This window comes from Lipomyces doorenjongii (assembly GCF_038497915.1).
Source record: "Lipomyces doorenjongii strain NRRL Y-27504 unplaced genomic scaffold V1508scaffold_19, whole genome shotgun sequence".
Lineage (NCBI taxonomy): Eukaryota > Fungi > Ascomycota > Lipomycetes > Lipomycetales > Lipomycetaceae > Lipomyces > Lipomyces doorenjongii.
Window position 1 is genome coordinate 239,551 of NW_027118086.1, and position 13,892 is coordinate 253,442.

The 13,892-nt window shown below is 45.7% G+C and overlaps 5 protein-coding genes across 5 annotated transcripts; 3 read left to right on the forward strand and 2 right to left on the reverse strand.

Moving 5' to 3' along the window:
* Positions 1-118: 118 nt before the first annotated feature.
* V1508DRAFT_385386 (TLD-domain-containing protein) lies at positions 119-1,648 on the reverse strand. Its single transcript, XM_066937797.1, has 2 exons — positions 713-1,648; positions 119-655 (listed from the first exon to the last, which is right to left on the reverse strand). The coding sequence occupies exons 1-2, from the start codon at positions 1,579-1,581 to the stop codon at positions 508-510; spliced, it is 1,017 nt and encodes a 338-aa protein (XP_066796349.1). The 5' UTR covers positions 1,582-1,648; the 3' UTR covers positions 119-507.
* A 456-nt stretch (positions 1,649-2,104) lies between these two features.
* On the reverse strand, positions 2,105-4,576 carry V1508DRAFT_432177 (beta-lactamase-like protein; the record flags this gene model as incomplete). Its single annotated transcript, XM_066941947.1, has 2 exons — positions 2,105-4,367; positions 4,422-4,576. The coding sequence occupies 2 exons, from the start codon at positions 4,574-4,576 to the stop codon at positions 2,105-2,107; spliced, it is 2,418 nt and encodes an 805-aa protein (XP_066796350.1).
* A 216-nt stretch (positions 4,577-4,792) lies between these two features.
* Positions 4,793-5,972, forward strand: V1508DRAFT_416114 (ankyrin repeat-containing domain protein). The gene is made up of 2 exons (XM_066940167.1): positions 4,793-5,094; positions 5,157-5,972. Exons 1-2 carry the CDS (start codon positions 4,930-4,932, stop codon positions 5,811-5,813), a joined length of 822 nt encoding a protein of 273 aa, XP_066796351.1. The 5' UTR covers positions 4,793-4,929; the 3' UTR covers positions 5,814-5,972.
* A 632-nt stretch (positions 5,973-6,604) lies between these two features.
* On the forward strand, positions 6,605-9,209 carry V1508DRAFT_416115 (Afadin and alpha-actinin-binding-domain-containing protein). The gene is made up of 6 exons (XM_066940168.1): positions 6,605-6,863; positions 6,913-6,993; positions 7,052-7,116; positions 7,174-7,279; positions 7,335-8,822; positions 8,886-9,209. The coding sequence occupies exons 1-6, from the start codon at positions 6,705-6,707 to the stop codon at positions 8,946-8,948; spliced, it is 1,962 nt and encodes a 653-aa protein (XP_066796352.1). The 5' UTR covers positions 6,605-6,704; the 3' UTR covers positions 8,949-9,209.
* Positions 9,210-13,673, forward strand: V1508DRAFT_416118 (armadillo-type protein). Its single transcript, XM_066940169.1, has 3 exons — positions 9,210-9,662; positions 9,761-11,153; positions 11,202-13,673. The coding sequence occupies exons 1-3, from the start codon at positions 9,570-9,572 to the stop codon at positions 13,403-13,405; spliced, it is 3,690 nt and encodes a 1,229-aa protein (XP_066796353.1). The 5' UTR covers positions 9,210-9,569; the 3' UTR covers positions 13,406-13,673.
* The last annotated feature ends 219 nt before the right edge of the window (positions 13,674-13,892 follow it).

The following is a 13,892-nucleotide window of genomic DNA, read 5'->3' on the forward strand; positions in this document are numbered from 1 at the left end:
TAGCTTCTCGGCATCTCCGATGACACAAATGGTCACACAGTGAACCGCCATCGTTCGCGTTAAGATAGTGGACACCTCAAGCCTTCAAGGTTGGCTCCCAATTTTATGTTTACGAAGTCCCTCTAGTTAACTACCAATCTGTACAATATCTTATATCGTGACAAAATACATTAGCCATTCCCCGTCGCTCCGATCTAACATTTCATCTTCCACATCCGATGCCAAGCAACTATCCAAGTCAAAAAATATTAAATACAAAAAGAAATTCCACGAATAGAATTATTCATCCAAATCATATGGAAGTACATTCCAATACCAATAATATCCAAAAGTCGAGTACAGGCCCATAATATAATATTTTTGTGTATATCTATATCTACGGCACCTTACTGTGACTGTCACATGCAATACCAAAATTCCCAAATATGTACGATCAATTGCCTATCACGCGACCAACAAACTACATTGTAAAATCTCCACCAATGCACTTGTGTTCCAAGAGCATTTTCACGCGCTTGAAATCCGCCAGACTTCAATGCCGACAATATCAAATTTTATGCCGCATTCGCTCAGTGGCTCGTTGCCGAATGCCGGGCAACTGTTTGAAATGCCTTTCTCGAATCGGTCGTCCAAATACAGACCGTATTTGCCGTCTCTAACATTCGGTTAGTAATTGCCTTCCCTTGTAATGACAGAGATATAAATGTCTCACCCTCCACCAACAGACAAAAATCCTGGCTCGCAGAGAATCATGTAATCATTTATACCAGTATACGGGAATGCCCTGAATTGAATATTAACGGATTTTGTAGAAGCAGTGTCTGAATCACCGCCAGCATATGTTAACGATGTCGTCGACGCATTGGGCGTTTTACTGATAATTCGGCTTTTCCACAGAAAGCATTCGCCATTGCCGTAATACCGTCCGTTCTTGGTCGGGCGTGGATTCTCGCTTAAGTAGGCTCCGAATATGCCTCCCAATTTGTCCTCAACAATAAGTACGTATCCTGGTCGTGATGTCGTCCGCGGCGGCACAGAAAGAGAATATAATGTCGTCAATGAGACACCGTGCTGCTCCAAGCTGTAGCATAGACTCCAGGTATCGTACAATTGGAGCCGCAAGGGTACAAGATGTCGGATTTCCTCCGCTAGTTGTGGTGACAGAAGCCGACTCTTTGTTCGCTCTCCGTAACCGGCCAAGGTTAGAGGCGTCAACGGCGGTGCGGCAAAGAGCTGCGATGTGGTGGCAGCGTGTGATAAGTACAGGCCATTCTTTGATGGTGTCCTATCCGCTGCCTTATCTGTTGCACGAGTCACAGGGACCGTGGCTGAATGGGAGATGCCACGAGATTCTGGCTTGTCATCGTCGTCGAGTGCGTCCTCGTACACACCATCGCTTCCGAGATCGTGGAAGTCATGGTGATGATGCGGTGTGCGGTTGCAGCTGTGAGGGTGTTGACCGCCACTTGTAAGATCGAACGAGAGCCTTCGGATGGTGTTGCGGATTGTATCAGCGAGCGAATGTGCATGCTGCTGATCTCTCGCGACGGCGGGCTGAGGGACCGAAGCCATATTGCGCATCAATGGCAGAAAATATTGTGATTTTTAAATAATTTCTGCGTAAGAATGCGGAAGTTTGAACTTGTAGGCTTGCAAACTAACGATCAGCCTTGCGGCGCCGCTGACGCTGCTGTAGATATCCCATCGTAATGCTCGAAGTGCGAAGTTTAAACTGCACTTAAAACCCCAGGCGCTGTGCAAACGCCACACTTGACTATTTAAGATAGGAATTAAGCGAAACTTCCTTAGCTGCAGGAACAAGTTACAAAACTACAATAATAGATACTGAATATGGAGAGATTAGCAAAGCCTATCCATTGACTATTGTGATCGTTTTGCCTACCGGTATATTTCGCGCTTCCAGAGGTTTGTAGGAACTTCACTGTGATGGACTACGATGAAGGACGATGACGTCGTCGCCAATAGGGCGGACCTGTGTTCGAACCCAATCGCTAATGTACACTGGACTGCATCTACATACAGTAGATCTTCCGCCTACCTCATAATTACAATCAAACTCTTTACATAAGTCTATGGCAATAATCTACACAATCCGAGCCAAAAAGGAATCCACAATCTTCCGTATCTCATAGAATTTAATACCTACTCCTCCCTCAATTAACACATTGCTGTTCTCTAGTTTTCGCACCGAAACATGCCCATCACATAGCAAAACACCTTCACCTCTAAATTCAGCATGGTGGCCTTCAGCCATTAATCGACGTCTTAGCTCAGCTAACCGGATATCACCGACAAATAGAGGTTTTGTCTGCGTCGACGCAATCGCGAGATCTCTACGTGTTGCGAGACGACCCAGAGTTACCTCCTTCAAGTGAGGCTGCGGTGACCCTATCTGTTGTGGTCCTGGTGATGACGCATCCGACGAATCCTTCATTATCAGCTTGCCCTTCAGCTGGGCAACTTTGTACTCGCCTGAGACTGTGTCTTGCCAATTAAGCCGATGAGCTAGGTCGTCGCTCAATGTCACGACGTAGGCATTCGCATCCATGCTGGCATTAACAGATTGCCCTGACAACGGAATGTAGATATCCTGCATTCCAGCATCACGCAATAATTCTGCTAAAGTATCGGCCCGATCAATAGTGTCCGAAATCAATATCAGCTTTCTAGCCTGGATCTGAGGAACGATCATCTGCATCGAGCGAGCGTCCGCGAGACCTTCATACTCTATAAATGTAATCTCGCAGCGAATCTCAATATTAACGTATTCAAGCATTGTCTTACTGGGGATAACCGTACTTTTCTCGTCTTCGTCGGTCCACTTGCGCTTCTTTCCGATGGTTCCATTTGCTCCTTGAACATTCTCAGTTGAGTCGCTGGTGACTCCCTCCTCACGCTCCTCTGCACGGACATAATCTTCGACTCTAATTACATCGCCGTATGGATCCCGTCTTATTCTTCGCGGAACATATGGAAACATTTTGTGTTTCAACGACTTAGCTCCTCGAACATCAAAATCGTACACATCGTTATCCTGCATAAGAGAAAAAATTCCCAGTTCTGACTTGTCCGCTTCCACATCTTCTCCATCTTCATCTTCGTGTTCATCTTCAGACTCGGAAATTTCGCTTTCGGAATCAGGTTGGTCAAGTATATTTCTATTCTTCAAATCCATTGCAGTTTGTCGATCTGCCAGATTTTTTCGCGCCTTCTCTTCAGCTAAGTAGGTTTCAAGCTCCTCTCCTTGTAATGGCAGGCATTTCCGTATCTCCAGCTGCTGTTGCAAGTCGATTCGGGAAAATTTCGGCCCACTAGCGCCTCCATCATCAGTCATAGTCCCTTCTGTAGCAGCTTTCCATAACATCAAGATCTCGCCGGCAAATGATTCACAATCTGCGTCTTGGGTAAATATAGCAATATTGTTCGGATCGTCTGACAGCCTTGCGAACACTTCTCGACTGACACCCCACTCTAAGCCTTGTCCGCTCGCCAGTACAACCTTTGGGCCCTTTACATCCCGAACCTCGTCCTCTGATGTCACGATCTTGAGGCTCTTAAATACGAAAGGTGATGTTCCTTTCTCCTCCCACTCGCGAACAATCGCGGGGGACATCCACTCCAACATAGATCGCGCATATGCAATAGTTCGAGTTCCAGCACGCGACACGAACATGAGCGGAATAGTGTATTTGCGCTCCACCCATATCGAATCAAGTAGATGACATAACTCTAACGCGCGTGAACTGGTAGATGTTGGCATGAACACACTGCCACCTCTCTCTACACCACGCAGTATCGCTGATAAAAGTAAATCTTCGCGTCGCCGGATACCTGAGCCTGCTCGAGCCCCGCAAATCAAAGCTGTGGGCCGTGAAAGTTGTTCCGGTGCTGTGAGTAGTGCTGAGGAATTCAAATGTCGTTCGACAGCGTGGTTCCAGTCCACGGCATATATGATGTCTTCTTGTCCATAATGTAGTCTCCACAGAGTGCCACCTAGAGTATGACCAGCATTGTGCGCAGTGAGCCTTAAAGAACTCAGTTTTGCAGTAAGTGTTAATTGTTGCGAATACTTCAACGCATGGATTTTGTCGAATATAGTGTCGATATCTGATGGCTGGATTGGTTCTTCTTGTGGGGATGCGGACGATGCCAGTATGGCGGGGGCAGTGAACCAGGCTGTAGAATAGGCATCAATTGTGGCCATGCGGCCCATATTGATAACTGGTAAAGTGGCATACACAGGAATAGCATCGAATCCCGGAAATCGCTTGCACGCATAGACATATGCCCCCAGATGCGAGATCGTAGCATGCGTCAGCAGGATGAGATCAAGTGTGGGAGTAATCCTGTATCGGATTTTATTAGCCGTAGAAGAAGAAAATCGAAAAGATTATATCTACCGCTCCAATTCTGATATCAGATTCAAATCAAACTTGTCATTCCAGCCCACGTCAATCAGGACTCGAACATTCTGATCGAACGTGAGTAAAGACTGCGAGGCCAGTGTCGTGGGCATCGAGGAGGCGGCCCCCAATAGTGGCGTAAACGTAAACATCTTGCCGTTGTTTAATAACTGTCACTTATATTTTTATCCCCAATAAGTCCATAGCGTCTACCTGATAGCAACTCGTCTTTCTCCGGCTCCGCTGTTGGGTTGGTGATCTGCTGTGCAGGGGATGGAATAGATTCGGGCGCTAAGGTCAATTAAAGTTACACACAGCCAATTGGTAACAATTGACACTCATCTCTTGAATCTAAAGTCAAGGCAAGCCGCATGGTCAACTGCCATTGCGAAATACGTGCCTGAAGAGAAGAGGCTCTACTACAATTCAAGGACTTTAATCAATACCAAAGTATATAAAGATATATCGTACCTGAAACTGATTACTATTGCATTTGCAAAGTAGAATGCAGACGCCGTCATCGCGTCTTCGACGAGCGATCATCATTAATAATCTAGCAGTAGTAGAACGTCTTCTGCGAAGGTTTCCTAATTTACTCGTCAATGCAGACTTAACTAATGGCTGGACATCGCTCCATTACGCGGCATATCATGGACATTTTGATATATGTGTATGCTCACACTTAATATCATGGGTGTTAATAATGGAATTGCTGACTAGCGGTATCTGCAGGTCTACCTGACATCATTGGGTCATGACGCGAACGAAGTATCCCTTGATACTCTTGGATACACACCACTTCACCTCAGTGCCCTGAAGAACCATGAGCAAGCAACCCACTTTTTGGCACAAAAGTTTCCTCACACGCTGGACATGCCAACGTCCTCCGCCAAAACTGTTGGTTATACACCTTTAATTCTGGCATCTAAGGAGGGCAACGACGCGAGCGTGAATATTCTTCTTGATTTCGGGGCGGAGATCGATAAATCGGACGATGAAGGCAGCAGGGCTATACATTTTGCATCAGAATTTGGACACAAAAAAGTGATGAGGACCTTGATTGAGAGGGGGGCTGATTATAAAAGTCCGAATCTCCTCGGGTGGACGGCATTGCAATATAGTTTCTCGAGTTCGTCTCGCAGCTATTTAAGTGCCATTACATTGGAAGTGGAGCGACGGCATGACGCCGAGCAAAAGCAGAAAGCATTGGAACAGAAGCTTAGGCTGGAGAAGCCTATAGCTTCATTGCGCGAACACATTTCTGAGGCCAGCTCCACTACCACAGATGAAGACTTGAAGAAGGTCGGCAAAGAGAAAATCGATACATATGTAGAGCTAGCGGAATTAGGAGACAAAACGTTGCGGTCTAATCCCTACGAGAACTCATAGACCGACTTATAGGTTGATATTGCATATCGTGGCGTTTCAAGGTATACAGTTTGATTTGCATAAAATATGCTAGGACTTAGATCCACAGCGAGGATATGATTTAGGTGTCAATGATACATTACATTCCAATAAGCTAAACCGTAAAGATGTACATTCACGATCATATGCGTATCTCATGATTCAAGATATATCCCATATCCAAGTATTTAACCGCTTCATATTCCAGTAAGTTATTATCTCCACTAGCCATTCTCAGTTGCGAATTCAAGTAATCTTGCATGTTGCTTTTGGGCCAAACTCTGCCCATACTCTAGGCAAACACTTTGTTATAGTCGAGGAGACGCAGCGCCGTAACAGCAGACTATTGCATGTGTTAAAACCGAAACAATACACAGAAGAACAATTTTCTCGGCATCAAAATCGCGAGTTTTAATCACTCAACGTCATGGTTAACGCAAGCAAAAGATCACAGAACAGTATATACTTACGCCGAACAAGAGAATGTTCTTTGTGAGAGGCCACACATCATCGGCGAGTAGAATACCAATGACACCACGCTTAAAAAAGCTTACACCCTTTTTTCCGGCCATTTCAGTTATGTATACTAAAGATCAGTTGCCTAGGAGAAAACTTCCGTGTGATTACTGCGATTACACGAAGGAAACTGAAATTTCCTGTCTGACACTAGACAAATTTTCGTTGCCCTGGCAGCGTAACCTCCGATTACCCGGTTTTGACAAATAAACACGAGTCCTGCCATTTGTGCTTTGACCTTCTATAGCTAAAAGTGGCCGAACAGCACAAATCGTCGGGCTCTTCATCTCTACCTGCTTGCTATTTGACGCTATTGGTAATTCTACGCTTATTTATCCCGCTTCCGCAGGATTCGCCATGGACGCAGAGACGGATCTCGACAGTGCTTCCCGACGATTAAACTCGGCGCTTATATCCAAAGGACTGTTGGATCAGTCGAACAGGTTGAGCTTTCACGAAGGATCCGACGCTAGGAAAATCATTAACTTTATATACGACATCATTCGACGGCGAGACGTGCGTAGTATCTGATATTTTTATAGACTCAGACTGATATTCTTACTAGAAAGATTCAGAGTTGAAGGAAAACCTTGTCAATACTATTCATGAGCACAAAGCATCAGATACGAGATTAAAGAAAGTCATCGTGAGCACAATTGATGTTGTGTTAATTGGCTTTAGAGCGTCGCTAAACTCAACTACAGACCCAGCTGGAGTCAAAATGCGACCATCTCGAACGACAACTCAACATTGTCGCCGTACAACGAGAGTACGCTGCCTCATTCTTGACAATGCTTCTGGACCTTATTTCTAACAAGATATTCAGTAACTTTAGCACAAATATTAAAACACTAGAACTCCAGAATCGAAACCTTCAGGATGATATTGCACGCCAGAAGACGCTGCTCCACCAAATTCGTGCACAGGATGCTGTACGTAGATATTTCTATGGATTTCTGATATATAAACTGATATTGTGATCGAAAGAACGAGCGACGGAAGCGCGATCAGCAAATTCTCCGAATGAAAGAGAAGGCTGGTTTTGAGATACGCCGAGCAAAGTCAATATCCACCACAACTGGAAAGTTCAACAACTCGTCTTGGACGTCAGAGAGATATATGGCGTCCTCTCAGAGCATGCGCACTTTTAGTGAACATCCAGATTCCGGATCATTGTTCCGGGAACAAGCCTCGAACATTATCCCTAACGTGATACAAGAGCTGACACATGAGAACGCGAGGATGATTGCCCTGATCCGGGAGACCGCACTTACCCTCAATGTTTTCACTGGGGAGAAATCAGTCAATGATGAGGAGTTTGATAATGTGTTACAGTACTTACCGTCCACCTTCCCTGAGCTGTCGATCGAAATTAATAACAGCCTAGAGGCCCTGCGAGAGATCCTTCACGAGCCTAAGTATGTGTCCATTGAGGAGATACATCGTCGTGAGCAGGAGATAGAGAGGTTGAAGAAGCAGCTTGATAGTATGACCACTAATTGGAAAGACGCTATCCAAACTATGGACGAATGGAACCAGTACATGGATGGCAAATTGGAAATTCCGCCTCGGCACGGTTTGGCGCAACTGCAGAGACATATCGATCAAGATGAAACGAACACTCCAGACACTAAAATGCGGAAAATTGATAAGAAAGATGATAATGAAGATGGACAAAATGACCCACCGATGGATCCGAATCCTTTGACGAACGAAATCTTATCTAATGCGGACAATAAAGTTTCAGGAAACAGCAGCAAAGTGTGCAATATCCAAGATAAAGAAAATGTGCCAAGGCTCCCAGCCCGAGTATCAGAATCTTCAACATTACCGTCGCGCATTCCCATAAAACCGAAGAATGCGAAACTTTCATCGGCGCCAACAGCCAATTATCCTTGGAGTATGCTTTCGGAAATTACAAATAAAGCTAGTCATTTTAGTTTCTCTGATCAGCGAGACACGGAACAGGAGGAAGTGGTGACGCCAGTTAAGATGGATCATACGACGCCGCTCTCACCAACGCTTTCTTCTACCGCAAGAGCTATCGACGAGACAAAGGCGGCGGCGACCCCAGTAGCGCTGGGTGAACCTCCGATAATATATGGACCACTTGCAGCTTCAAGGTTTAAAGACACCCCTCCTCGTCTGGGAGCGTCTTCACTACCTCGACATGAGATATCAAAGGACCAAGGCGCTCAATATAACCGAAACGAGAACTATGACGAGGAAAATGTCTATGGTGGAGACAATATAACTCCAACTGTGCGTCAAATAATAAATGATGCTGGACTGACTCCTGCACGGAGAATATTATTGGGCGAAACTACAGGGATTGGACGAACGCCCCTACCAAGAACATTGTTACAGTTAACTAGTAGTCCTACGGCAGAGTTGTCACCAATAAAACTTAGCTCAATAGAAAGTAGCGCACCACGACAGCCTTCAACGTTGAAAAGAGAGAGAGAGAGTAATACGGTAGGAATTTACGGCTGAACCGGGAGTTGAGTTCGCTTTCTAATATCTTGTCTTCAACTATAGGACGATGACTATGCGGGACTATCGCCAATAAACCTACCAAAGCGTTTTAAATGGGATGATTGAGAATTAACGATATAAATGGATAATTTCGGCGTTGCGTATCATACCATAGTTACAGTGTAAATTTGCTTATCCTTTGGTGCGATTATATTATAAAGCTGGTTACCCATAAGAAACTCTGAGCTAGTTAGCATTTGGCATACTGAGGTAATAGTGATTCAGGCAGTGACGAAAAATAATAACCGTAACAAAAATCTGCGATTTCTTCGTAAAGTGGGCCGATTTCCGGACTGGTAAATTAGACTAACGACCCCGTGACGCGCGACGCGGAACCAACTGCCACCGGCCAGAAACGTGCGCGACGTCTGGGGGGCGGGCCACTAAAAACTGAACCCACCATTTACTGAACATCCTTCTACACTTTACAATCTTGAGACAATTTCGTTCCCTTACTCTAGCCTATACGGGATCATTACTGGTGTTGTAGCTTTCTGCAACAGAATCTATACAGGTACCAGATCACGGCGCGCTTTGATTTAGTTATCAGTCCATTGGCGCCACGAATGCGTCGTGCACGTCTTGTTCTCCAGTTGCTCGATACCTGTTCCTAACGTCGGAGAAATTGGTCAAATTTATCTCAATCGCGCATTCGTCAAGCTGAATTTAGTAGGAAATTTCGAGTAAATGGAAAGCGCGGCGCTGGAGCGCATTTCCGATGCGCTTCTAACGATTCACAATCCGAAAGTCTCTAACGGCGCCCGCAGGCAAGCACAAGAGGTAAGCTACATTGCTAATATTGCGCGAAGCAGTTCACTTGAGCGACTTTGTTGGGATGGTGTTCGTCTGATCTGTCGGATTATTAACGTGTTGGAAAGTTTTTAGACGCGATCAAGAAAGAGGACGACGCTCCACTATGGGGTTATCATCTCGCCATACACGACCCGCCACGACCAGACCAGATTCGGCATTTTGGTCTCTCGTTACTTGATCATGCAATACTACACCAATACTCCGCGTACGATTTCTCAAGACAGCTGGCTTTGCGTAGTTGGGTCATCGAGTTAGCTACTGCCGTACGTACTAACGACGCATATTATCTCAAAGAAAAGTTAGCATCTCTGTGGGTGGCTGTTGCCAAACGGTCTTGGGGAGCTCAACAGGATGAATGGAATGATATGGATGAGGTTCTGGTACGCTTGTGGAACCTAAGTCCTGCGGCTAGATACCTGGCAATAACAATTCTCAGAACTTTGTTCGAGGATGTATTCGTTCTCGACGATCCTCTGGCCGGAAAACGATCCGGTGCCTTGTCTGCTCAATGCATCGAGATCTTGACGGATGAAGCCATTTTGCTCCAGACGTATCAGACGCGAGATGAAGCAATTCGGAGACTACGATTTGGAAGCGAAGGGTGGCTGGTTAGGTGGTCACGGCTATTAGGCGAATGTCTGGATCGAGGAGCAGATGACTCCGAAACAGAAGGATTTGCCATAAAAGTGCTGCAAAGTTTAAAGACATGTCTTGTGTGGACGCTTCCAAGCGCCATTCGGGAGGCCGATCTCTTGAGTCGAATTAGTCAAGCTCTTACTATCAACAACGTGAAAGTGCGGACATGGGCTACCGATTGTTTACATATCCTCTTCACACGAACATTTTCCGATAGTGAGGACTTCAGAGCGGTTATTGGAGCAGTATTTCTACCGGCCGGAATTGCTACATTGGCCCAAGTATATGCCTCCATCAAACTAAGCATTGATGATCTGGATGAAGATTCTTATATTCTGCTGAAGAAAATGGTGGAAATGATAGTTGGGTTGGGTGAATATTTAAGTGTGTCTGAAAGCAACAAATATTGTCTCCCACAAGATGTAGATCTGAAAGGATATCTCGAGCTTGTGTTTGCGACCACGCAGCACGAGAGTCTTATTATTTCCGGTCTCTCACTGCAGTTCTGGTGCTCAATCTTGCGTGTCGAGGAGCTAGCCAGTCGAACGGAAGTCGGCGCATTACTTCCGCGCCTCCTTGAATTGACAGCTGATCGTATTATCCGATATGAACGAGTCGAGGAGCCGACCATCACCAAAAAATTCCTTGATATGGATTTTGATTCAATGCCGGAGGTACATGCTTTCTTGGGGAACTACAGACGTTTCGTTGACGATATTGCGCGATTGGTAGTTTGTCGAATGCCCATCGACTCATTGATATGGTTAGATATGCGGTTAGATAAATTTTTTTCGTCGTGGCATGGATGGCATTCGCCGGGCTGTAAGTGTCACTTTACACTAAATTCTGGACATTGTCTAATGCATGTAGCTCCTGCGGCTTTACAAAAAGATCCCCTGTTTTTAGTGGCATACGCGCAGTTCTCAATGGTTGATGCGGCACTTAGAGGTATAAGTCGATGGAAAAGCTGGTACCAGGAACCGGATAAGAAGACAATTTTACTGTCGCTGAATCCAATTATCGAGGGATTTTGCGATAGGATGCTTTCAATGAATGTTACCGATCCTGTTTTGTTACGGAAACAAATTCAGACTTTAGTGCAGTTCGCGCCATTGATGACAGATGTATCGCAGACAATGTTCCGGGTTCTGGAGCGGGTGTTGCAAGCTTGTACCTTTGAGTATCCACCTAATATTTCCAATGAAGACATGGAATTGATCCGTGATCTACGAAATAAGTGCAGCACGGAACTCAACAGATTGGCGTACTTGATGCCGAGTGCACTAATGGGGATCTATACCGACCTGGAACGAATTATAAATGAAATTATTGCATCGAATAGATTGTCGGATCATGAGATAGTGTCGTTCCTATCTTTTCTCCTCGTTGTGTCCCAGCGGTCGGATTCACCAAACAAAGCAGAATGTTTCGCGACGATTGTCGACCCTGTATTGAATTCCTGGACCGATGAAGCTACAATGAAGGGATTGTCGCAGTTACCGTGGTTTATGGAGCGGGTGGGAATCGTCGAGATTGCAAACTACTTCCGTGGTCGTGGTGTCGATGCCAACACAGATCTGTTGGCGGCGCCGATGGATGATACTGGCCGGCTACTAAAGACTAGGCTGAAAGATCAATGGGCAGCATTGTTTCCCATTCGAGCTACACGCATATTCATTCAGTATACTATTGAAAAGCTCGATCATTCATCTAAAGAATTTCAGGACTTGTTGGTTCTGTGGAAGCCTCGTGTCCAGCCGATCTTGCCTCACATTCTACAACTATTGGCGCAGATCGAAGCATACAATAACCCAGAAAATTGGGAAGACCTTCCCCTGGAAGTACGATCGTTCGTCAAAGATTCTTGTGCGGAAAGGTTTTGGCAAGTGGGAATCTCACTTCAAAGCCGTGATGAGTTTGTTGAAGACAACGTCAAGGCCGCGCAGACATTGCGAGATTTTGCAGATTCGCTAGGACACATGCTACGATATACACGCGAATACGCATTTTTGGCGCTTGGATCGATCACGCAGCTTGAATCTACGATGTACGAGATTCCAGGAATTGGGGCGACTCTGTGGGCAGCTCTTGCTGGGCAGCCGCAGGGTATCACGTTGCATGCTTGGAAGCACCTTGTTGCGTTTGTGGTCCGACCGGTCGTCAAGAATTGTCCGCAGGAGCTTCGAGAAATTTTCTTTCCTGACTTTTTACCTGCAGTGTTGACGCAACTTGAGGGAGTTGTAGGTGCGCGATGGGAAGAGCTCACCAGACGGGGACTGATCGGACAGGTAGAAGAAGACAATGTTTTATCTGAAGAGATGATGGATGAGTATCTCTTGCGACAATTTTCCAGTGTGGTTGACAGGCTTCTTATCGATCTCGTCGGACCGCTGACTGTTACGGGTGGTCCAGGTGGAGTAAACGTGAACGGTGATGAGAAATTTGACAGGTCAAAATTGGATCTTCGTACATACGTTTTGACTCATCCGGTTGTCCTGGGACCGTTTCTTACTCTATGTACGCGACTGTTTACGGTTAGAGACACCCGATGCAGCTACTCGTGCGCACTCATGCTGCGGCAGATCATTCCACAAATGATCGGGCAGTATGCAGAGGTAGATGACTATTTATGCGATGTTGTCATTCCGTCATGTCTGACGGTCTTGGCTGATGTTTATTTTGCTGACGTCGCCGGCGAGGCGTCGTATGTACTCACAATGATTTATACAGTCCTTCGGGGAAAGTACGATCGTCCGTTCCGTAAAGTGCAGCAAGTATTGAGCGAAGTCACTCCGGACGATATGATTGCTCTAGAACGTGAGCTGGCTAGTGTGAAAACTCTGCGTCAGCAGCGCGGGGTCATGCTCGAATTTTTGACGTTACTGAGGGCTGTTCCTGATGGACCGGAAGGTGAGGTTGGCAGGCGCATTGCTAGGGTAAAAAGGGAGCGGGAGAAGGAGCGGAAAAATAGACAAACTTGGGCTGTTGCACGAAAGGTGGCTGAACAAGAAGAAGCGGTCAATAATGTCCTAGAGGAGGGCGGATTGATGAATCTGTTCGGTAACGATGACTAAAATATTTATTTCGTGTACATAATATTCACTAAGGACGGTTTATTATATGTGTATTCTAGTATTGAGCGTTATTATGTGTATAATCGTGAGCTTTACCACAGGGATTTACAAGGGTGGCCCTGATTGCGCATTAACGGAATCAGTCAGAGAGAAATTTGAAGGTTTTTGTATGATAGTTCTGGATATTGTCACTAGAGTGTTATTATCTGACATTGCAGCAATGCTGTTTAATTTGGTCTGTATACCAGTTACGCAGTAACGCATGGAGCGCGTGTAATACCGCTAAAACAAGATCGATCTGGCAAATCTAGTACAATGCCTACAAATATTAACTGCATCTCCGTAGTCAGTAAACTGACCTATTGTATCTTGATTTCGACACCTGCAAATAGTGGCAGGCTGGCAGCAAGAATGCTTGTAGCGACTATGCTGGATTTGCTGCGATAGGACGGCACAATTACGTCATAATGCAGTGGCGCCGCACTTC

Coding starts and splice junctions, on each gene's coding strand:
- V1508DRAFT_385386 (XM_066937797.1), bottom strand. CDS start 1,581: ATGCGCAATATGGCTTCGGTCCCTCAGCCCGCCGTCGCGAGAGATCAG. Junction 656..712: donor TTTTTGTCTGTTGGTGGAGG/GTGAGACATTTA, acceptor ACCGAATGTTAG/AGACGGCAAATACGGTCTGT.
- V1508DRAFT_416114 (XM_066940167.1), top strand. CDS start 4,930: ATGCAGACGCCGTCATCGCGTCTTCGACGAGCGATCATCATTAATAAT. Junction 5,095..5,156: donor ATGGACATTTTGATATATGT/GTATGCTCACAC, acceptor CGGTATCTGCAG/GTCTACCTGACATCATTGGG.
- V1508DRAFT_416115 (XM_066940168.1), top strand. CDS start 6,705: ATGGACGCAGAGACGGATCTCGACAGTGCTTCCCGACGATTAAACTCG. Junction 7,280..7,334: donor AAATTCGTGCACAGGATGCT/GTACGTAGATAT, acceptor TGTGATCGAAAG/AACGAGCGACGGAAGCGCGA. Junction 8,823..8,885: donor GAGAGAGAGAGAGTAATACG/GTAGGAATTTAC, acceptor CTTCAACTATAG/GACGATGACTATGCGGGACT.
- V1508DRAFT_416118 (XM_066940169.1), top strand. CDS start 9,570: ATGGAAAGCGCGGCGCTGGAGCGCATTTCCGATGCGCTTCTAACGATT. Junction 9,663..9,760: donor CCCGCAGGCAAGCACAAGAG/GTAAGCTACATT, acceptor CGTGTTGGAAAG/TTTTTAGACGCGATCAAGAA. Junction 11,154..11,201: donor TGGATGGCATTCGCCGGGCT/GTAAGTGTCACT, acceptor TAATGCATGTAG/CTCCTGCGGCTTTACAAAAA.